Below are 24,471 nucleotides of genomic sequence, written 5' to 3' on the forward strand. Positions count from 1 at the left end.
AGGAAAAACTCCACCTTGCATGCCAATTAGCTCGGGAAAATCTGACTCATACGCAGGCTAAAATGAAAGCTGGTTATCATACAAAGGCTGTTTACAGAAGTTTCCAGCCGGGCTAGAAAGTGTTGGTGTTGCTGCCTGTGGTAGGGTCCAGTTTGCTAGCCCAGTTCGCTGGCCCATATGTGGTGGAACAGAAACTCAGCGAGAACAATTATGTGATCCAGACCCCAGACCGTCGGAGAAAGTCTAGGGTTTGTCACATTAATATGTTGAAATCGTGTCACTCAAGGAGCCCTTTGGGTGCGCCATCTCCAGTGTGCGCCGCTAGTGTTGTTTCTCCTTATGAACCCTCTGATGACGGACTGCTCCAGAAAAGTGAAGCGCTGGGTAGCGGTTGAAAAATTCGGAGATCTTAAATGATTTAGAGACATATTTAGCCCACCTATCTGAGCCCGCTCGAGCTGACATCACTGATCTGATAGAGGATAATTTATCACTTTTTTCTGATCATCCTCATCAAACTGCAGTCCTGTACCACGACATTGACGTGGAAGGACATTAAGCAGCATGCCTATCGAGTGAACCCAGTGAAAAGAGTAATAATGCAGAAGGAAGTCAGCTATCTCTTAGAACACGGTTTAGCCAGCGCGTGGAGTTTGCCGTGTGTGCTGGTACCAAAATCTGACAACACTCCTCGGCTTTGTAATGATTACAGGAAAGTTAACGTTGTTACCAAACATGATTCATTTCCTCTTCCTTGAATGGAGGATTGTATTGATAGAGTGGGATCGGCATCTTTTGTAACCAAACTTGATCTGTTAAAAGGTTACTGGCAAGTACCTTTAACTCCCAGAGCATCTGAAATATCTGCTTTTGTCACGCCAGATCATTTTCTCCAGTAGACGGTTATGCCGTTTAGGTTGCGTAACGCACCCGCTACGTTCCAGCGCCTTATGGGCAGTACTGGCCGGCGTGAATAACTGTGATGCCTACTTGGATGATGTTGTCATTTACTCATCCACCTGGTCTGACCACTTACAAACACTCTCTCTCGTTTTCAGCCGTTTTCAGGAAGCCTCGCTTACTCTGAACCTGGCCAAATGTGAATTTGGCAGAGCCACCATCACATACCTGGGAAAACAGTTGGGTCAGGGACAGGTAAGGCCGGTGACTGTGGAGATACAGGCTATTGTCGAGTTTCCGGTCCCACAAACGAGAAGGGCGCTACGCCGATTTCTAGGAATGTGTGGTTATTACAGAGGTCCATGAAAGAACTTCGCCACTGTTGTCGTTCCTCTCATCGATTTGATCAGCCAAGTGAAGCCTTTTGTGTGGACGCCTGTTTGTCAGACTGCTTTCGAGTCTGCGAAAGCATTGCTGTGCAGTTCCCCTGTTCTTACGGGACCTAATTTCAGGTGCCCTTTCAAGCTCGAGGTTGACGCTAGTGCGGCTGGTGCAGGAGCTGTCCTTATGCAGGAAGCCCATCGTGGGGTGGATCGCCCAATTTGCTATTTTTCCAAAATGTTCAACAAACATCAGATGAACTACAGCACTATTGAAAAGGAAGCCCTTGCCTTGTTGTTAGCCCTGCAGCATTTCGAGGTGTATATTGGATCCAGCTCTATACCCATTCAAGTATTCACTGACCACAAACCATTGGTGTTTCTCTCCCGGATGCAAAACTCAAATGAGAGACTTATGCGTTGGTCACTACTTTTGTCAGGATCCTGGGTCATTCGACCCAGCGTTCGTAGTTTTTCCTGTGTTCCTGTTTCATGTTAAGTTCATTTGTTATTCTTGGAGGTATTTTATTGGAGGTCCTAAGATGTTTAGTTTACTGGGCTTCCCCTCCTTGTGTTTCATTCCATGTTTTCCCAGCCCGTCATGTCTGTGCTCCCCCCTCGTGCTTCTCTGTGCTTTATTCTCCCCTTTGGTCTGTGTCTCTGTGTATTTCCTGTTTTACTTTGAAGTTCCATGTCTTATGTGAATGTGTCCTACTTTGCTTCCTTGTCTTGTCAGTTCTGATTTCCCCCAGCTGTGCTCTCCTTCTGTGTCTCGTTATTTCCCAGTGTATTTAAACCCTGTGTTTCTCTGAGTCTGTGTCGCGTCGTCCCTCAAGCTGTGTGTTCCCTCATGTGCCTCTCCGTAAAGTATAGTTTATATTTTCCCAGTATACTTTAGTTTTGTATCTTTTCCTGGTGTCTTCGAATAAAATCTACATTCTGAGTTCATCCCTCGAGTCTGAGTGCCTGCATTTTGGGTCCAACTCCTGCCTGCCACACAGCGCTTCCTGACAACGTTTGCAGGATTTTAACCTGCAAATCAAGAAAGGAACGGAAAATGTCATCGCTGACGCCTTGTAAAGAGCAATTTCTTAGTTTGGGAATTAAACAATAGGAGGGTTGTTTAATTCAGGTAATATATCTGTTTATACTAATTCAGCTGTGCCAGGGCCCTGCTCCAATTGGTGCGTGGATACACCGCCCCGTCGTGACTGGTTCCAGCTGGAGGACCCAGGTAGGGGTGAGCTGCAGTTTCTTTTGATCACCAGTTTTCTCCTGTTTTGAATTAGTTAAGCAGGTCAGACTCTGTCTTTATTTTTTGACTTGTTTTAGTAAGGTCAGGGGTGTAATATTTGCAGAGTTCATATTTGGTGGAAGTCTGCCACACAATAAATAAGATTTAGAATATGCTTTGTAACTTCTATAGAATTATTTTTGATGTTTGATATAGAATAAAGGGCCATGATCCAACTGATGTTTACCCAGTATTTTAATCTCCTCTTCAAATCACTCGGATCAAATCACTTTTTTATTGTCACATCACATGTGCAGGCACACTGGCACAGCACATGCGAGTGAAATTCCTGTGTGCGAGCCCCACAAGCAACAGAGATGTGCAAACACAAAAACACAAACGAGCAAAATACAAGAATGGCCAACCTGAAACTAATAAATATGTGTACAATATATAATAGTGTATGCATTTCTGGATGTGTATACTAAATCTCTTTACCAGCAAACACTGTGAAAAACTATGGTGAAATACAAGCACAGATATTCTGCCAGCAAAATAAAACCACAACCCAAAAAAAGTATAAACACAAGTAAAATACTCAAGTTCACCAGTAAATGGCAACAAAACAGCAACGGGGATTAGATTAAATGCTCAGTTTTGAACATTATAATCACACAAATTGAGAACAATTAAACACATTTCACTGAGAACGAGCTACATGCTAATTTAAACATTTCATAAATTCTCATAAATAATTTTCTGTTATATTTATATTATTTAGAGGAAATGAACTGAAGAGAAAAATGTTAACAGTATGAGCTGAGTACATGTGACATCACAGGAATAATAACGGACAGGAAGCTGATGTTGATGAGGATGGCAGAGGAGGTGGTGGTTGTTGTTGCTGCAGTTGTGGTTGTTGTCGCTGCAGTTGTGGTTGTTGTTGCTGCAGTTGTGGTTGTTGTTGCTGCAGTTGCTGTTGTCGGGGCAGTTGTGGTTGTTGTTGGAAGAGCTGTGGTTGTTGTCGCTGCACTTGTGGTTGTTGCTGGAACAGCTGTGATTGTTGTCGCTGCAGTTGTGGTTGTTGTTGGGGCAGCTGTGGTTGTTGTTGCTGCAGTTGTGGTTGTTGTTGGGGCAGTTGTGGTTGTTGTTGCTGCAGTTGTGGTTGTTGTCGGGGCAGTTGTGGTTGTTGTTGGAACAGCTGTGGTTGTTGTCGCTGCAGTTGTGGTTGTTGTTGGGGCAGTTGTGGTTGTTGTTGCTGCAGTTGTTGTTGTTGCTGCAGTTGTTGTTGTTGTTGGAGCAGCTGTGGTTGTTGTCGCTGCAGTTGTGGTTGTTGTTGGAACAGCTGTGGTTGTTGTCGCTGCAGTTGTGGTTGTTGTTGGAACAGCTGTGGTTGTTGTCGCTGCAGTTGTGGTTGTTGGGGCAGTTGTGGTTGTTGTTGGAGCAGCTGTGGTTGTTGTCGCTGCAGTTGTGGTTGTTGTTGGAACAGCTGTGGTTGTTGTCGCTGCAGTTGTGGTTGTTGTTGGAACAGCTGTGGTTGTTGTCGCTGCAGTTGTGGTTGTTGTTGCTGCAGTTGTTGTTGTTGGGGCAGTTGTGGTTGTTGTCGCTGCAGTTGTTGTTGTCGGGGCAGTTGTGGTTGTTGTTGGAACAGCTGTGGTGGTTGTCGCTGCAGTTGTGGTTGTTGTTGCTGCAGTTGTTGTTGTTGTTGGGGCAGTTGTGGTTGTTGTTGCTGCAGTTGTTGTTGTCGGGGCAGTTGTGGTTGTTGTTGGAACAGCTGTGGTTGTTGTCGGGGCAGTTGTGGTTGTTGTTGCTGCAGTTGTGGTTGTTGTTGGAACAGCTGTAGTTGTTGTCGCTGCAGTTGTGGTTGTTGTTGGAACAGCTGTGGTTGTTGTCGCTGCAGTTGTGGTTGTTGTTGGAACAGCTGTGGTTGTTGTCGCTGCAGTTGTGGTTGTTGTTGGAACAGCTGTGGTTGTTGTCGCTGCAGTTGTGGTTGTTGTTGGAACAGCTGTGGTTGTTGTCGGAACAGCTGTGGTTGTTGTTGCTGCAGTTGTTGTTGTCGGGGCAGTTGTGGTTGTTGTTGGAACAGCTGTGGTGGTTGTCGCTGCAGTTGTGGTTGTTGTTGGAACAGCTGTGGTTGTTGTCGCTGCAGTTGTGGTTGTTGTTGCTGCAGTTGTTGTTGTTGGGGCAGTTGTGGTTGTTGTTGGAACAGCTGTGGTTGTTGTCGCTGCAGTTGTGGTTGTTGTTGGAACAGCTGTGGTTGTTGTCGCTGCAGTTGTGGTTGTTGTTGGAACAGCTGTGGTTGTTGTCGCTGCAGTTGTGGTTGTTGTTGGAACAGCTGTGGTTGTTGTCGCTGCAGTTGTGGTTGTTGTTGGAACAGCTGTGGTTGTTGTCGGAACAGCTGTGGTTGTTGTCGCAGCAGTTGTAGTTGTTGTCGCAGCAGTTGTAGTTGTTGCTGCAGTTGTTGTTGTTGGGGCAGTTGTGGTTGTTGTCGCTGCAGTTGTGGTTGTTGTTGGAGCAGCTGTGGTTGTTGTCGCTGCAGTTGTGGTTGTTGTTGGAACAGCTGTGGTTGTTGTCGCTGCAGTTGTGGTTGTTGTTGGAACAGCTGTGGTTGTTGTCGGAACAGCTGTGGTTGTTGTCGCAGCAGTTGTAGTTGTTGTCGCAGCAGTTGTAGTTGTTGTCGCTGCAGTTGTGGTTGTTGTTGGAACAGCTGTGGTTGTTGTCGCTGCAGTTGTGGTTGTTGTTGGAACAGCTGTGGTTGTTGTCGCTGCAGTTGTTGTTGTCGCTGCAGTTGTGGTTGTTGTTGGAACAGCTGTGGTTGTTGTCGCTGCAGTTGTGGTTGTTGTTGGAACAGCTGTGGTTGTTGTCGCTGCAGTTGTGGTTGTTGTTGGAACAGCTGTGGTTGTTGTCGCTGCAGTTGTGGTTGTTGTTGGAACAGCTGTGGTTGTTGTCGCTGCAGTTGTTGTTGTCGCTGCAGTTGTGGTTGTTGTTGGAACAGCTGTGGTTGTTGTCGCTGCAGTTGTGGTTGTTGTTGGAACAGCTGTGGTTGTTGTCGCTGCAGTTGTGGTTGTTGTTGCTGCAGTTGTTGTTGTTGGGGCAGTTGTGGTTGTTGTTGGAGCAGCTGTGGTTGTTGTCGCTGCAGTTGTGGTTGTTGTTGGAACAGCTGTGGTTGTTGTTGGAGCAGCTGTGGTTGTTGTCGCTGCAGTTGTGGTTGTTGTTGGAACAGCTGTGGTTGTTGTCGCTGCAGTTGTGGTTGTTGTTGGAACAGCTGTGGTTGTTGTCGCAGCAGTTGTGGTTGTTGTTGGAGCAGCTGTGGTTGTTGTCGCTGCAGTTGTGGTTGTTGTTGGAACAGCTGTGGTTGTTGTCGCTGCAGTTGTGGTTGTTGTTGGAACAGCTGTGGTTGTTGTCGCTGCAGTTGTTGTTGTCGGGGCAGTTGTGGTTGTTGTTGGAACAGCTGTGGTTGTTGTCGCTGCAGTTGTGGTTGTTGTTGGAACAGCTGTGGTTGTTGTTGGGGCAGTTGTGGTTGTTGTTGGAGCAGCTGTGGTTGTTGTCGCTGCAGTTGTGGTTGTTGTTGGAACAGCTGTGGTTGTTGTCGCTGCAGTTGTGGTTGTTGTTGGAACAGCTGTGGTTGTTGTCGGAACAGCTGTGGTTGTTGTCGCAGCAGTTGTGGTTGTTGTCGCTGCAGTTGTTGTTGTTGGGGCAGTTGTGGTTGTTGTTGGAGCAGCTGTGGTTGTTGTCGCTGGATTTGTGGTTGTTGTTGGGGCAGCTGTGGTTGTTGTCGCTGCATTTGTGGTTGTTGTTGGAACAGCTGTGGTTGTTGTCGCTGCAGTTGTGGTTGTTGTTGGAACAGCTGTGGTTGTTGTCGCTGCATTTGTGGTTGTTGTTGGAACAGCTGTGGTTGTTGTCGCTGCAGTTGTGGTTGGGGCAGCTGTGGTTGTTTTTGGAGCATCTGCAGTTGTTGTTGCTGCGGTTGAGGTTGTTGTCCATGCATTGCAGCAGGCTGTGTAGAAATCTTTTCTCAGTTTCATATTTGTTCACCCTTTTAACGAGTATAAAATTCTTTGAATAATAAAGCTTCTCTTACCAACAAAAAGAAGAACGATGATACAAATCTTTGCGATCATAGTGAAGTTGTTTCTCTGCTCTCTGAAAATTTTGTCCATCATGGTTATTATCAGCTGAAGAAAAGATCAAATGCCTAGCATGCCTATGGTCGGTTTAATTCAAAGTATGAGGTTGGCATGAAAGAATGTTTTTGTTGAGTTAAAATCTTTGCATTTTACTGTTTTCATTCATGGCTGCAACATTATATAACTTTATATTTGAAATTACCAATCTGTGATCTCTTTATTCTTAAAAATCTTACCTTGAAGTTGTCAATGTGCTTCTCTTACACTTTATCACTTCTTGTAATTTTTCATGTGTTGCTAATTATTTCATATTTACCATCAAGGTGCTTGTTTATACTGAGCTTGAAACAGAAGTATAGAACTAACATAGTTCTTTATTACTATTCATTACTATGAAAACAGAACAGAACCATTTAAAAAACGAAAACGTTACTTTTTTTAATGAAAATGCTCCCTAAATTAAACAACATAAAGCAACCAGATCACAGTAAAAATAACAATTAACCGTAAAAAACACATGTTGTATATTTAAAATGTATTAATATACAACATGTCAGATATATATTTAATATTAGGATTACTTACATAGTATCTCTCTGCTTGAATGTCATCCACTGCAGTGAAAGAAAGCGATGTTCTTTGACTTCATCTCCTCTTTTTATAAACAGCCAACATGAACCTGAGGGCAAATATGTGCAGGTGGAGTAATGGTAGTTATCGTCATGGTTTAAGGTGTGTGCACTAACCTTTTATTTACCTGCATCTCTCTCCTATTGTCCTCCTGAAGCAGCCATCACTTCAAATTTGTAGTCAAAAAGGATCTGACAGACTAACTCAAACAAATTTTCTGTGATTAGTTTTGGTTTTCATAAAGCTCACAACTGACTGAGTAGGTTTAGACAAAGAAACAACTTTTCCAGGTCTCTACTTCTTTGTTGACAGTCAGTGTGCACATAAAAAACTTCAATTCATTTTATTTTTAACATTTTCTTTTAAACAAATTCTGTGATTGTTAGAGTCAATGTTCAAACTTGATTTGTTCTGCTTCAGTAACTGAATGAAGTTGTTACTAGTTTAAGTAGATGAATGAATTTTAAAGGCCTTCCTGAGAACAAGGTGTTCATCTTTTATTTCATTTGATTTTCTTGTATCTTACTACATCACTTAATTCCTGAAAACATTTCTCTGTTATTCTTAAAATACATAAACATCCACTACATAATTATTTGTAAGAAAAAATGTTCTTTAATGATTCGTCAAACAGGAGTCAGCGCATTACTGAATGTCTGGGATTTGCCCATCATACCTAAACATAACTTGTGTGACCTTTTAATAAGCTGCTTCTTGTGGTAGGAACGCATTTCTAAAGCGTGACAATACGTTAGTGGAACAGTAATGATCTGTGTGTTTGTTTTCTCACGTCAGTGGATGGCTGCTGTTTCCTGTTGCGACACCAACCCTGAAATATCCACCAGACACACACATATGCATAAAAATCCTCAGATGTTTAATTGGAGGAGTCAACATTCCCTGATATAACAGCAAATGTCTTGTGTGAAATGATACAAGTTGGAATTTGATCATTAAATTGATTTGGAGTCTTTACACTGTATGTGTGCCTGTAGTTCATCAGCCTTTTTTCTTAGAGGGACAGAAGGTTGAACAGCAGTATAGGCAGCTGTTGGAGTGATTTTGATAAAAGTTGTCATCGTTGTGCTTAAAATTGTAAACCTTGTCCTGAACTGCATGTTCAGATATTTTTCTGTTCATCCCCTACATGTAGGATGGTGGGAGAGGCTATAGCTGGTTTCCTTATTTTGTAAGGAATGTCTGTGAAGGTTCTCAGTCATCCGGGTCATCGTAGTCTAAGGAGCTTGGAGCAACTTAAAGAAGTCCAGACGCCTTTCTTTCCAAGCTCCTTAGACTTTTGTAAGGATAGTCACTTCCTACCCTTTATGGGCTCACCTGTGCTTGTATATGGTGGACTATTTAAGGGGTTAAGCCCTATGGGGCTTTGGAGTTGATGTCACGCCGCAGTGCATTGTGGGAGTGCGGCACCAGTTTAGCAGGCTACGAATCGCCTGGATCGGTACAAGATTTGGCTTTTTTTAAGCCTCCATGTTGTGAATTCGCCGTCATTCAAACAAAGGTAAGTCAGCTCGAGTACTGCGAGTAAAATGCGTTTGATTCCCCCTGAACATTCAGATTAGTGCAGCATAAATTCATTCATGAGGGGAAATTACAGTGAGAACATGTGGAGGCTGTTAGAGGGAAAACATAGTGAGTTCAGTGCATTTATGTGACATTGTCCTGAAGGATTTAGTCATTCTCTATGGTTAAAGAAATTGCACTAATTAATTCATATTTGTTATAAATAATCCTAATTATACATCTTGCTTCCGTGTTTGTGTCCTGTGTAAGTAAAAATATATTATATTTTGGTTTTATACATCGATTAATGACCTGCAGAATCTCCTTATCATATTAAGTGATTCATAAAAGTCGAACTTTATGCTTTCTCCCTCTTGAAAGCGATGACATCCTTGCATTACATACTTTAGGTTCATTTTTTGCTGGCAGATTAAAAAAAACAAACGGGCAGATTTAGAATACAACATGCAGCGTTGTATAGATGGACACATAAAAAGATAAAAAAATCACATGTAAACACTTTGTTACATTTATGATAAATGGATTTGAAAGTAGATAAACACATTTGTGTCGGCCTTGGCTCATAGTTCTTGTCTTTAAATGAACTTTGTCTGTGTGTGTTACTGCACTCTCAAAGACTGAATGAACCAGCATTGCAGCCATGGGTCACTGTGAGCATCACAGGGAAGGTTGAAGCCGCCCGCTGCACCTGTAAGGCCGGAGTCACAGAGACCTGCAGCCACGTCGCTGCTCTTCTGTTTAATGTAGAAGCAACAGTGAGGATCTGTGGCACAAGGACTGTTACAGATGAACCTGCATACTGGGTTTTGCCTGGTAATATGACCAAGATACAGCCAGAGGTTGGCCATAAGATAGACTTCTCCTCTTCAGCTGCCCAAAAAAAGGCTCTCGATTAAAACATAAACAGACCATCTGTAGTGACGGGGAAAAGAAAAGATTCCACCTGCTACTGTGGAGGAGTTGGATCAACTGATGGGAAAATATTTCTCCAAGCATAGTTCTGTTCTGAATAACCCATAATGTTTTAATTTAGGGGGGCATGTAAATAATTTGCATTTACTGAATATGTACTAATATGAACCACAGTTCAAAAGTTGAATAAAGAAATAAATGTTTGCCTATTTTAATTAAAACCACTTTGTAGAACATCAGTTACAATTGTCATGGAAAACAGGGACCCAGGCGCAGTTCTTCTTCACAGAAACGCAGTGCGTTTATTTACAGTGAAATAGACAGGCAAGTCCAACGTCCCTTGCTCCCAGTGCGTTCCGTGTTGTAACTCCCTAGTGTGTGTGCTCCCCAACTCACTCCTCCACTCGCCTCTCCTGGAGGAAGGAGGAAAAATCCACTATTAGCCACACGCTAGCCAAATACCAAGCTCACACTGCTCGCACAGACTGCACCAGTTCGGAGTAATAATCCCGCGTCGACTGTCGCCGCGAGTCCAGGTTAAATACCTCTTTCTAGAGCATTTTCCCTGGTTTTACTACCACACTGGGGCACATGTTCACCAAAATGCAGCAAACCTTCACCATCTTATCCAGAAGGGTCACCTCTTCACCTTCACATGGAAGAACTAATCTGATTGGCATGGTGGTGTGTAGCATGTGGTTTGAAGCAGGGATTTCGTAGTGCCCCATGTGTAGCGTTGGAACCCAGTCAGGATTTGTTTCATCCATTTCATAGGCTGGTTTGCTGCAATAATGAAAAACAATTAGCAACTAATATGCTATAAAGAGTGATATGAACTTATTTAGAACTTAACTGAATGAAAACGTCTGGAGCACCAACAGATATCTGTGGATGGTAGAGAACTGGATATCAGCTCGTCTCACAGCTGCTATCCAGGCTAGATGTTATCAGATGTTATCAGATGTATCAGATGTTACCAAACGCCTTCGTTTGGTAACATCTGATACACGAGCTCCCTCACGTTGCTTCCAGGTGGGGAAAGAATAAAAACAGAGCCCATTTTCCAGCTTATTCCCTTCCCGATCGTGCAATCTAACGACCAACACAGCAAGGACGAACCATTGCTGATGCTTTCGGTCCTTTAGCCCTTTGTTTGGCCTGCTGAAATGGCGCCTCAGCGGCCACACCCCCTCCCGTGACATCACATTCCAAAGCCCTATACGGGGTGAGGGGAGATGACCCTTTTTTATGACTAGGGATGTTGTTAAAACACTCTTTAACCAGGTAGAAAGTCAGGTATACAAACACACATACATACACAAACAACTCAAAGCATTTTCCACATTCTCGAGGTGGTGGAGTCTTCCCTGAGGAATGCCACATATCCATCAAACAAGAGACAACACGTCAATACTGAGTATTGAGGATGCACCGTAGGCAACTACGTCACAACAAATCTTATCCTGACTCACAAACATCACAACACACGTATGTACCATGTGTTCTAAAACAAGCCTCAAATCTTCAGCTGAAGCATCGACAACATGAATAAAAACACTCTTGTACCGGGTGGAGTCCTGTACTGATGTGTCCAAAAGTTTCCTCTTACAAGATGCTGCTGTCATACTCTCATCTTTTAAGATGTCAAAGTTTAATTGCATGATTGAGTCTTATTGAAAGGTTTGTGTTGCACAGGCCTATTGCTGGAATGCCAAGACAATTCTACCACAACAGCAAAAGCAAGACGCAAGTCACCAGAGCTCTTTGTGTTGCTCGTGCATGAGGGAGAGAACTGTGACGAGCGCCGTTCCTTCCGCTCGAACCCCAGTCACTCTCCGTTAGCTCCCCCGTAGCACTGCTCTTTATTGAGGTTGCATGAATATGCATAGGTTCAGGTTAACATATGACATCATACACAAGAGTACCTTGTCTGTGTGTAGTGTAGGTATGTGTGTGCGTGTGTGTGTGAGGTCAAGATGTGACCCTGTGAAGTATCCCCAAAGCTGGTGCTAGGAGCCCAGCGGTCCACCTAAACAAAGGGCTCCTATACTAAAACAGATACAGAGTAGGTGTCCCCCTATACCAGGGGTCCGCAATCGCAGTCCACGAGGGCCGGTGTCCTGCAGGTTTTAGATGTGTCCTTGATCCATCACAGCTGATTTAAATGGATAAATGACCTGCTCAACATGTCTTGAAGTTCTCCAGAGGCCTGGTAATGAACCAATCATGTGATGGAGGTGCGTTGACCCAGGGTGAGATCTAAAACCTGCAGGGACACCGGCCCTTGTGAACTGGGATTGGGGACCCCTGCCTTGTACCATAAATCAGTAAGAGAAGGTACGACCTCTCTCATGACATTAGGATTTGTGTGTATATGCCAGAACACTCTGGAAGGCGCACAGAGTCTTTGCAGACTGCTAAGGATCAGACATCCTATTAATATCAATCAATTATATATATTTCTAAGCATAAATGACAATCCAACAATATAAACCTAACACTTGGGTTGCACCTTATTAGCCCCAGCAATAAGTTTCACCTAAATCCTCCTGTAGCCCTAAAGTCAACAAGAAGCCAGCCATGGTAGCATTTTTGTACTAATGAACTCTTCCTAGAGATTTGATTGTATCAGTGTGATCCTTGGTGAGTTCAATCTAAAGACCTTGTTGATCATAGATTGGAAAACTTTTAATCTTTTTGAAAAGGGCCTTCTATTTTTTACCACATGAAGCAAAACTGACTTACAATAAAAATTCAATAAAGATTCACATCATCCAATTTACATGCTTGATAAATGAGACTGTCTCTGGACATCTGTTTGTCAGTATTAGCCCATTACATGAAATAAGCAGTAGGTGATAAACATCATCAGATTTATATCAAGAACACACGTCACAAACTACAACAGCCTTTATCTTTCTATAAACACTGAATGGAGGCTGGAGTGGATACTAATCATCATTGTGCTTTTACTTAACAGACTATGAGTCACCTGAACATAAAACATGTTCAATAAATAATAATAATCAATAATTATGTAGTTTTATGTAAGCTAGAAGAAAGAAGGGTGGAACTTCAATACTGTCCTGGATGCATGCCGACTATAGTTTATGGCCAAAGACTGTGTGTATTTAATGCCAGTTTAGGTTCATTCTTGAATAAATTATTGTGCTTTTGAGTTTCTAAAAACTTTTTCCTGGAAGGTTTAACTCGCTCAGATCTGTTATTTGAATTGTTTTTCTCATTGTATGTCATGCTGTTCATTATCGTGGTGTGTGAATTAATTCAGATTCCTAAAATGATTTTTTATGCATTCATGAATCTCATGTTTTTGTGTGAGTGCTTTGATAAAGTAGAAGATGCATCTTAAATGGTTTAAATTGCAAAGAAAGACTCTGAGAATATTAAGTGAAGACAATAACCTGCAGTGTGACCAGGAAGGCAGTGCAGAAGAGCTGTCTTCTTAATTGTCTTCTCAATGCCTAATTTGTAATTATTTTTCTGACAGTAAACAGCACATTAATAAAAGGTGTTTACATCATGGAAAGCACCGTGATAAACAACTTTAATTCCTTGGTGTTATAAACAGGAAATAATGAAGTCAGAACAAAAGAGCCCAGTGAATGAAGAGTCACCACCCAAAACTGAAGAACATTTCTGTGCATTGGGTGTGTTGCTGTTTAAATGCATCATCAGACATGCAATGGACTGTAATAAACTGTGCTGTCAGTCAGCTTGTTGGTATTTAGCAGGAGAATAAAGGAAGAACCCACATGTTTTTGTTAAACATGCTCCTGGTTCTGATCACTGACGCCAGCAGCTGCTGCACACATGAATCACCTCTGTGCAATATTTAGCAAAGACTTCCTGCAAAACATTTCCTGTAAACGTAACTTATGTTGACTGAACCTTACCTGTCAAACTGGTGATGGTGCAGTTTGTTGACCCACACTGCAGTGAAAGGCAATAATAAACAAAGAGCATTATTACTGCTGTTATTACTGCCCAGGTCCATCAGTGTTTCCACTCACCATCCGTCAGATGCTTCTACAACTTGGTTCAACTTTACCTGGGGTAAACATGTAATTGATTGGACATGATTTGGAAAGACACACAACTGTCTGTACGAGGTTTCATAGTTCCCAGTGCATGTCACAGCACAAACTAAGCTTTAAATTATCGTTAGACCCCTGAGTCAGAATAGTAGCAAAGCACAGATCTGGGGAAGGATACAAAAACATTTCTGCAGCATTGACGCAGCACAGTGCTTCCATCATCTGTAAAGGTGACCTGCAGGTTACCATCTGTATGTGAGTAAGACCCTGACACTCTGACAGAACCCCAACATTGCTCAGTGGAGAGAGGAGAACTTTCTAGAACCGCGGTCGGTAACCTTTTTGGCTGAGAGAGCCATGAACGCCACGTATTTTAAAATGTAATGCCGTGAGAGCCATACAATATGTTTAAAATGAAATAAAAGTAAATTTATGCATTTTCTGTAGCACGAACGCTTTTAAAGGACAGTAAGTCTCTGAATTCCTTTCAATAATGGTGTTTTGCTGTTGCTAACCAGTGATAAATAAAGCACTTCTTACCATTAATGCAATTTCTGGAGCTACATGGTTTTGCTGATGGCTTTGTAGTCTGGTTGATATGTGGTGAGGTTAAGCTTCATGCAGGCATTGAGACTTCACTCCGTTAAACGGGATCGTAGGTCGGTCTTAATGTTCTTTAGATGTGAGAAAGACTGTTCACATTGTCAGTACAGCACTTCTCACACGCTGAGTGTGTGGTTTGTGACGTGAAGCACGTACCAAGTTTTGACAATCAGCAGGTCCGTGGGATTTTTCATTTTCCCTCATTTGTGTTAGTTCGCCAACTCTGCTTGCTGTCGAGCAAGTTTTTTCAAATCTTCATTCAGTGACTTGATCTTATTCACCCACATGTCTGAGGCCTTCAGGTCAGCAGCTTGTAGCTCAAAGTCTCTGACAGAAACACTGGGGATGCAACTCAAGTCGGCGCTGTCCACTCATGGGGATGGGTGATGAACTTAAAAGGATGAGTGCGTTCACGAAATTCAGCTAGCTGAATGCAGATTTCACTTCAAGGTTGTGTAGTAAAACTGTCATGGCTGATTTTTAGTTTCAGCTGCAGAGAGTTTAAGTACAACGTGGACAGCTGCTAGCAGGAAGAAAAAACATTATTCTTGGTCCACATCTCGTCAGTAAAACTCAACTCAATCTATCTACTATTTTAATATTACTCTACCAGTTATTTTTTAATAGAGCTGTACCAGTCTGGACAGTTACTCAGGGTGTTTTGTAAATTCTAAGCATTGTTCTGATGGTCAGATGAGGAATTTATTGACAGTGGGGGTCTGTCTGTCATAAAATGAGGAGTAAGAGCTGCCTCAGTCAGATAAACAGGAAGTCACAGTTACTAGTATGGGGGAGGGCAACACCCCCAGACTGAACAATAGAATTAGTGAAAAACTATTGAAGAGGGGTGACACAGGGCAGCCCCCCCACGTACTCTATATATGTGTGTGTAAGAGGAAAGATCCTCAGATCCACTTGATGCTTGCTGTGACTGCATGTAGTAGGATCTCCCAATGCGCACTGGTAATAAAGCTCTGATGAAAAATACTCCAGCCTCATCCGACACTTCTTCTCCAGCTGTGATATCAAACGGATCGGTGAGGTCAAGAAGAAGTGAACCTCAACACCATCATGCCCTGAGGTGCTGTAGCCACTGAAACAGCTGGCTGTGTTTGGAGGTCAAAGAGACTGTGGTCAGAGTGAAAGGATTACTCTCCTGCTGCATATTGAAGGTTTGTGTGAGAACAGTGAGCTGTCTGGAGCACAGAATGTGAAGACCAGCATTGATAAACAACAATGCCTGTGTGTGTCATGGTCCCCGTGTCTGCCCGGCCGGCTCCACGAGGCCACATGTGTTTTGTGTACATTCTCCTCTCTCCTCCCCGCCAGGGCGGAGCTCACTGCAGGCTCCCGCCCCTGGCACACACACCTGCATCTCGCCAGGCTCTGATTATGGGTTGGACTCTTAAGGCCGGGATGCAGACAGCCTCACCGCTGGATGATTGTGCTAGACACGTCAGTAAACCTCAGCCTGGTATCCTTAAGCATTGTGGACCTGCTGTGTAACCCTCTTTTCTCCTGTGCACAGTATCAGAATCAGAATCAGAATGGGGTTTATTGCCAAATGTTGAGCAGGTTTACAACATTAGGAAATTGCTGCGGTGCTTCAGTGCAAACATAGTGTCATAAATGGCACTTAAATAGACATGGAAAAAAATAAAAGTAGGGATAAGAATTAAAAGTGCTACGTGGAAAGATATATACATGAGTGCAGGTGGTGATCAGTGCCAAACATGAAATGATGCAGTGAACACAGCGTAGGGTCATGTGTTAGTGGTGGGAACAGTCATATGGTTATTGTTCATGTGTCCAACAGCAGAGGGGAAGAAACTGCTCTTGTGGCGAGAGGTTCTGGTGCGAATGGACCGGAGCCTCCTGCCTGAGGGGAGCAGGTCAAACAGACTGTGTCCAGGGTGAGAAGGGTCAGCTGAGATCCGAGCTGCACGCCCCAGTATCCTGGAGGTGTACAGGTCCTGCAGAGATGGGAGTCTGCAGCCAATCACCTTCTCAGCAGAGCGCACAACACGCTGCAGTCTCTGTTTGTCCCTGATAGTGGCTCCAGCGTACCACACGGTGATGGAGGAGGTGAGGATGGACTCGATGATTGCAGTGTAGAATTGCATCATCGTCCGTGTTGGCAGGTTGAATTTCTTCAGCTGCCTCAGGAAGTACATCCTCTGCTGGGCTTTCTTGATGACGGAGGTGATGGTGGGCTCCCACTTCAGGTCCTGGGTGATGGTGGTACCCAGGAAGCGGAATGAGTCCACAGAGGTGATGGGGGTGTCAGTCAGGATGATGGGGGGGAGTGGGGCTGTGTGCTTCCTGAAGTCCACAATAATCTCCACTGTCTTCTGGGCATTCAGCACCAGGTTGTTGTGGCTGCACCAGGACGCCAGACGTTCAACCTCCCTCCTGTAGGCAGACTCATCCCCGTCCGAGATGAGCCCAATGACGGTGGTGTCATCTGCAAACTTGATTAGCTTGACAGACTGGTGGGTGGAGGTGCAGCAGTTGGTGTACAGGGAGAAGAGCAGAGGAGAAAGAACACAGCCCTGAGGGGAGCCGGTGCTGATGGTCCGGGAGTCCGAGACATTCTTTCCCAGCCTCACGTGCTGCTTCCTGTCCGTCAGGAAGTCAGTGATCCACCGGCAGATGGGATCAGGCACATTCATCTGGGAAAGCTTGCCTCGGAGATGGTCTGGAAGGATGGTGTTGAAGGCAGAGCTGAAGTCCACAAACAGGATCCTGGCGTAGGTTCCTGGGGAGTCCAGATGCTGCAGGATGAAGTGTAGGGCCATGTTGATGGCGTCGTCTGCAGACCTGTTGGCTCTATATGCAAACTGCAGGGGGTCCAGGAGGGGGGCCGTGAGGGTCCTGAGATGGGAGAGAACTAGGCGCTCAAATGACTTCATGACCACAGATGTCAGAGCCACGGGTCTGTAGTCATTTAGTCCAGTGATCCTAGGTTTCTTGGGGACAGGGATTATGGTGGAGGACTTGAAGCAGGCAGGCACATGACATGCCTGCAGTGAGGAGTTGAAAATGCCAGAAAACACTGGGGCCAGCTCGTTTGCACAGTGTCTGAGGGTGGCAGGAGACACACCGTCTGGGCCGGGAGCTTTTCAAGCATTAAGACTTTTAAACTGCTTCCTCACACCTGCTTCATGAATATGAAGAGTTGTGGTGGGAGGAGGTGGTGTGAAATCCTCTTTTGTGTGGGGTGAGGAGGGGGTGTTGTAGGTGAACAGTTTGAAGGTGGTGATGGCTCTATGGAGGGGGGAGAGGTGGGGGAATTAGTGTCCAAAGTGTCTCTATTGTTGGGGCCGTTGGAGGTGTGAAGGCTGCCTGATGGCTCGTCTAAACGGCAGTAGAAGTCGTTAAGGGTGTTGGCTAAGAGCAAGTCATCAGTGGAGTGGGGGGTTTTAGGCTTGTAGTTGGTGATATTCCTAAAACCTTTCCACACAGAGGCCGAGTCATTCTCTGAGATCTGCTGCTGCATCTTCTCAGAGTGCTGATGTTTAGCAATGTCCACTTCTTTAGTGAACCTGTACTTGGCCTCTCTGTAGCAGTCCCTGTCTCCGCTTCTGAACGCCTTACTCTTTTCCAGCCACAGCTTTTTGAGTTTAGGAGTAAACCAGGGTTTGTCATTGTTATAACTCACCCTGGTGCGTGATGGCACAATGCTGTCCTCACAGAAGTGGATATAGGAGGTGACAGTGTCCGTAAACTCGTCCAAGCTGTTAGAAGCAGCCTTCATTGTGTCCCAGTCTGTAGACTCCAAACACGTGCGAAGCTCCTCCACAGCCTCGTTGCTCCACAGTTTTTTGGTCCTCACGACAGGTTTGGAGAGCTTCAGCCTCTGTCTGTACGCGGGGATCAGGTGGATCATGACGTGGTCAGAAAGTCCGAGTGAAGCGCGGGGCACCGCGCGATAGGCCCCGCTGATCGTGCTGTAGCAGTGGTCTAATGTCCTCTCCTCTCTGGTCGGGCATTTAATATACTGCTTATATTTTGGAAGCTCATGGCTCAGATTGGCTTTGTTAAAGTCCCCAAGAACAATGATGAGAGAGTCCGGGAATGTCCGCTCCGTGTGGAGAATCTGCTCCGCGAGTGCACACTGAGCTGCCTGCGCATCTGCGTCTGGCGGGATGTAAACAGCGGCCAGGATGAATGAAGCAAACTCCCGCGGAGAATAAAACGGTTTGCAGTGAATAAAAAGGTATTCCAGAGAGGAAGAGCAGTGCTGAGCAATCACTGTTACGTCTGTGCACCAGCCACTATTGATGTAGAAGCAGAGACCTCCACCTTTGGACTTACCGGAGAGAGCGGCCTGCCGGTCCGCGCGCAGCAGATGGAAGCCCTCCAGTTTGAGCGCGCAGTCTGGGATGTTCTCACTGAGCCACGACTCCGTAAAACATAAGACACAGGAGGAGGCAAAGTCTCTGTTCATGCTTCTCATCAGGGCCAGTTCGTCAATCTTATTCCTGAGTGAGCGTACATTAGAAAGGAAGATCCCAGGAAGAGCAGTTCGCAGTCCGCGTCTCCTCAAACGCACGAGTGCGCCGGCTCGCTTCCCTCTCTTTCGGCGTCTCGCTTTCCTGGTCAGAGTCAGCAGTAAATCTGCCGCAGATGCGACAAATATTGGAAATAAATCCACAGGCGTTGTAGTCCTGTAGTGAAGGAGCTCTTCTCTGGTGTACGAGTATCCAGAGGAGTGCCCAGACACAGAAGAAATGCACAAAAACAAAACAAAAGTAACGCACTGAAGCACCAGGGCGACCATCCGCGGCGCCATCTTGGTAGGCCCGTGACCAACCCCGGACCCGTGACCAACCTGTTGTTTGAACCGTCGTAAAGAAGAAGAGCTAGCATGTATGTGACTCCTATCCCGGACTTCCCTTTCGGACCCAGGACCCCCGCTCCCCTCACTGTATATATCTGCACCTGGTGACTGTGTAAATAAACGTTGTTTTCCCCTGAACTCTGCTCTGCGCCTGAGTCCTACCACACCGCATGACAGTGTGTTTGTACTGCACATCAGAGCCAACGACAGGCTGTCATGTCACTGAGGACAGGTGATGCTGTTACAGTTACTTCTAAATCACATCTATTTACTCAAAAAAGCTTCATTTAAAAATAAAATAAATTATGGTTGCACAGTCCTTCCTTATGAAACTATAATGAAATCAACCCAGGCTGGTTCCAGACGGCAAAGCTGACTGTTCAATTAAGGCCAAACATTTGATGCATTTCCTCTCACATTAAAGTGACTCACAGTTAACAGAAGAGAGCACAACAGAAAAACGACACACCTGCTAGTTTGGGAGTTTCTCTATAACAATACATTTTTTGCCAAGTCATTCATTGAGTTCATCTTCATGAAAATAACAGCCATTTAATAATCTTGCTGTAACTGAACTTGGTCCCTGGTAATTTTCCATAATTGAACATAAAGGATATTTAACACTTCATGAACTTGAGTAATTTACGTTTTGGCAGCTGCAAATTCTTTAAATGCTTTTGTCGTGCACCAAGTGAGAGCCTCATTGTGACTAAACTGAAAGCAACATTTCAAGGATGTGTTTCACAAACCAGACTAAACAAAGTCAGAGTCCAGTGCTCATATTTGTCATAGAAACTCTCATTCTTTGGTTCCAGGAAAGTTGATCAGTGTTTGTCCAATCAATTTATTCTCAGTTAAGCAAGTGAATTAGGCCTAATGGAAGGTGAAATCACTGCCGATACCATGATTCACCTTGGCAACAGGTAAATAAAGAGGAGAAAGCCTGTCATCTCACATTTGCAATAAGATTTCATTTTACCACTGGACTTTGTTATTGGTTTTCATTGGATGGATCCCAGCTCTGCACTCCTCCAATTAGTATGAATGTCTGAATTTTAAACTGCTCAAATAGATGACAGACACCAGAGGTCCACCTGAATTTAAAATTCATACAAGGACATGTCTGATAATATTATAAACACAGGAAATGACTTCAGTCTGTTCAATAAACACCAGAGATGTACCTGTCTTCACTGTAAAGCGACATGTTTTTATGTATTATTTTTTATGATGTTTTCTTTTCAGTTGATGAAAGAGGGTTTTTTTTTCAGTCTTATTTTTTCTTCCGGCCACTAAAGTTCATTAATAGATACCAAAAAGTTGTGATTTACAATTCCCACAAATGACAAGTGGGAAAATTATGTTTGCTGATAAAGTGTTTGAGAGCTGCCTGATGGGTCTGAATGTGGTGTGTGATGTAGTTTTGAAGCAAAAGAAAAGTGACTGACAGCTCATTGTCATGTGACTTTGGTCGTCTCTGCTTCATCGGTGTCACCTCGCGGAGTGTTACTGCTCTGCCTGCAGGATTTCAGGCATGTGTGAGGAGCAGCGTAGCTATGCTAACCCTCATGTTGAGACGTTACATACCTGTGTGACAGCTGAACAAAAAAATCATTGAAGTCAATACAAAGAAAGAAAAACAGGGATTTATCAGCCACAAAGGGGGTGACTTTATAATTTAGGTAGTGCTGTCAGTGTTAACACATCAATTCAGCATTAACGCGCTTACACGCATTAACATGGTCATCACGATTAACGCGATTTTAAACACACTCGACCCATCTGGAGCGCAGAATGAACAAACTTTGGACAAACTGCCTGAAATGCATTGATAGAAACATTTCAGGGATTTTGTTCAATGGAAAAAGCAAGTATATATGAAGATCAAATGTCAGTTGTTGTTTTGAATGTACTTTTTTTTTTTTTTTTAGGAACATTTTTATGCAGCAAAAGGGGGAAAAAAACAGAAACAAAAAAAAATATTATAAGGTCATCGGAAGACAATATATGCATGTATATACATCCACACATTTACACATACATACATCAACACTATGGTGTTGCAAGTTCTATGCATTAAAGAGTGCTGTCACAGTTTGTAAACCCCTGCCATTTTCTCCAACATCTCCTTCCCAAGTCGCCCTGATGTCGCAGGTGAAAGTCATACATTCCATCAATCGGATGTTTTCTACTATAGAGGTAAAAAGGGAGGATCTTTACAAAGCCAGCGTTTTGTTATAGCTTTTTTCGCAGATGCCAAAAGAATTCTCAGGAGATAAACATCATCTGTAACTAAATCTTCTGCAAAATATCCCAAATTCAATGATGCGAATGTACAACTCATATTGAATCCCAGTGCTTTTGTAATTATTTTTACAACTTCCAACCAGAAGGGTCGTGTCACGGCTGGGGCAGCAGTTGTGTGGTGTTTGGAGAGGAAGGACCCAAGTTGCAGACAACGGCGATGATGCGAGTGAGGTTTACTGATGACGGGTCACAGTGACACAGAGCGGTGATGAAAATTACAAAGTAAACTGCACTGGGAAAGCTAGTAAGCTGACCTGAAACATAACAGAAACACGAGGCGAGGAGCGGAGAAACACAAAATAACATAGACAAGCCCACAAGGAACACAGGCAGGCACACACTATAAATACACACAAGATAATGAGGGAATGACACACCAGAGGGGAACACAGCTGAAACTAATGGGCATAATGAGACACAGACCTTCAAAGTAAAACAGAAAATTCACAGACTGTTTTACAAACACAAACTCAAAGACACGAACTGAACACCGGGAGAGGACACAGGAAGGGATAACAGAAACACAAAACACAAACACGAAAAACAAAAACAGAAGAAACTAGAAAACAATAACAATAAACTCAAAACACTGGGTCAGCGACCCAGGACCATGACAGGTCGTATGGACGGGCAGGACCAGAATATGTGTCCATGATCTGCCATGTCTGTGAAGGTTCTCAGTCATCCAGGTCATCGTAGTCAAAGGAGCTTGCAAAGAAAAGCATCTGGACTTCTTTAAGTTGCTTGAAGACGTTTCACCTCTCATCCGAGAAGCTTCTTCAGTTCTAAGGTCAAATGGTGGAGAGTCCCAGATATAAACCTTGTGGGAGTTTCCCCCCACAGAGGGACAAAAGGACCCCTGATGATCCTCTAATCGCCTGAGCCAAGGTGTGAAACTGGGTGTGGGTCACAATCAGCCAGAGTTTCGGGTGAGCTCATTGTGAAACCTGGCCCCACCCTATCATGTGATTTCCTGAGGTCAGATGGTCCAGGATGTGAGTGGGCGTTAAGGCGTCTGGGAAGGATCTCAAAACTGGATTATAGATGGCAGAGAGTTGGTGTCGTAAACCCCGCCTCTGTTCAAAGATGGTCGCTCACAGTGGACATAGATGCTTCTTTCACTCAATCTGCCATGACTTCCCCACATTTTCTCCAGCTCAGCGAAGATGTAGCACTGAATTTAGACTTTTGTTTAGGTGTTATGAAAAAAAGTATAATGTTCTTCCAACAAGTTCCACCACATGTTGGAATTAATTGTGGTGAACTGTGTTTCCCAAGTCCTTGACCACCTGTCTTCTTAATCTCAGTGTCCATTTCTCTTTCCTATTTCTGCTTTATGTAAATTGTTAAGTCCTTTTTAAGCTTAATCATACATTTGTACAGTTTATTTATCAGGGCTCTGTTACTCCTGGAGTCATAAGTATCAATGAAGATGTTAACAATCGAGAAGTCCCCAGGGACACAGCAGTTTATTCTTTTACCAATATAGTCACGGACTTGCAACTATCGGAAGAAGTCTTGTTTCTCGAGGTCATAAGTCTTGCATAAGGTATCGAAAGCCATAATTTTAGATTTTACAATAACTGTACACACAGCAGTAATTCCATGCCATGCCCATTGTCTAAATCTCCTGTCATGGGAGGCAGGTAAAAAATCAGGGTCGTATGCTGGCCACCTCAGAAGTTTTATCTTTGAAGTTACCTTTCAGTTCAGCTCACAGTGTAGCCATGTCAGCCATCAGAACACTACTCACAGCATCCCAAAGCCAGTCCAGGCCTCGGTTGCCATCTTGTCCCGATGCAAGGCTTGCCTCATTAGCCGTGGCTTCTTTCTCCATTTCACAATCACGGATGTTTCGTAGTCTGTATCCTCCTTTCTTAGATTTATCCCCACTCATTATTGTGTCAAAGTATAGCAGTTTAACCTTAATACAACTCTTGAGTCTGGGGAAATAAACAGTAGGTGCCAAAGATCACTTTTTATTCGGCCATGTGGCAGAGGTGTGGTCCCTGGCTCAGCTGCAAGGGAGGGGTGGTGCAGTGAGCTCAAGGGGGCAGTGCCGGGGAGACAGGTGAGGCCGTAGGTGGTGGCAATTGAACTAATGACTCTTTTTCCTTTATAGTGAAGCGAGAGACCAGGATGGATGGGTGCAAGTTGGCAATAAAAGCTGAAACTGTAAGCGAAACCATTGTGTGTGTTGGGTCCGTATTACACACTCCCCATGTGTCTAAAAAGTATGGTTTCATTTGTGTTGTCTTCCCAACACTGTTGACATTACACCATGACACACATTGCAGGAACTGTTGCTGCAAAAAAGCTGAACTGAATATGTGCACCACTACTGACTGACTTTTATACAGAAAGGACTATCATGAGGATCTTAATAAGAGAATATATAAATAAAAGATAAAAAGATACCGGTGAGTAGCGGCAGCAAGTCGCGCCAGCGTTCACGCAACCGGAAGGTGTAAGCGCAACTAATAATCAGTGCTAAAAGACTTTATTTATGGCATTTTTGAAAAGTGGAATTACAAGCTCAGTGCTTAGACTGAAATTATCGTAAGACAGTAATATTAATATTTGTCCTGGATGATATATACATAAACATCATTTCTAGGAGAAAAAAACTAATTCTCAATTCTCAAATTTAAGATTTTCAGACACAATACATAAGAAATCAAATATGCTTATTTCAATATTTTAAATATTCACATCTATATCCTTCTATTTTTATAACATAATTTGCAGAAAGTGAACTAAAGGAAAATGTTAACAATATGAGATTAGTACATGTGACATAAGAGCCACAACTACTCACAGGAAGCTGATGTTGTTGAAGATGGCAGAGGAGGTGGTTCTTGTTGCTGCTGTGGTTGTTTTGTTGTTGCTGCGGTTGTTGCAGTTGTTGTTGCGGCAGAAGTACTGGAAGAGCATATCG

At 43.8% G+C, this 24,471-nt stretch overlaps 1 protein-coding gene across 1 annotated transcript; it reads right to left on the bottom strand.

Annotated features, from left to right (window-relative positions):
- Window positions 1-2,307: 2,307 nt before the first annotated feature.
- On the bottom strand, window positions 2,308-24,467 carry LOC146682326 (uncharacterized). The gene is made up of 3 exons (XM_085446920.1): window positions 24,352-24,467; window positions 3,918-4,864; window positions 2,308-2,312 (listed from the first exon to the last, which is right to left on the bottom strand). Exons 1-3 carry the CDS (start codon window positions 24,465-24,467, stop codon window positions 2,308-2,310), a joined length of 1,068 nt encoding a protein of 355 aa, XP_085303046.1.
- Between the last annotated feature and the right edge of the window lie 4 nt (window positions 24,468-24,471).

The sequence above is a fragment of the Copadichromis virginalis genome, linkage group LG22 (assembly GCF_057382275.1).
Source record: "Copadichromis virginalis isolate Kocher_CV1m ecotype Utaka linkage group LG22, C_Virginalis_male_GT1.1, whole genome shotgun sequence".
Classification (NCBI taxonomy): Eukaryota; Metazoa; Chordata; class Actinopteri; order Cichliformes; family Cichlidae; genus Copadichromis; species Copadichromis virginalis.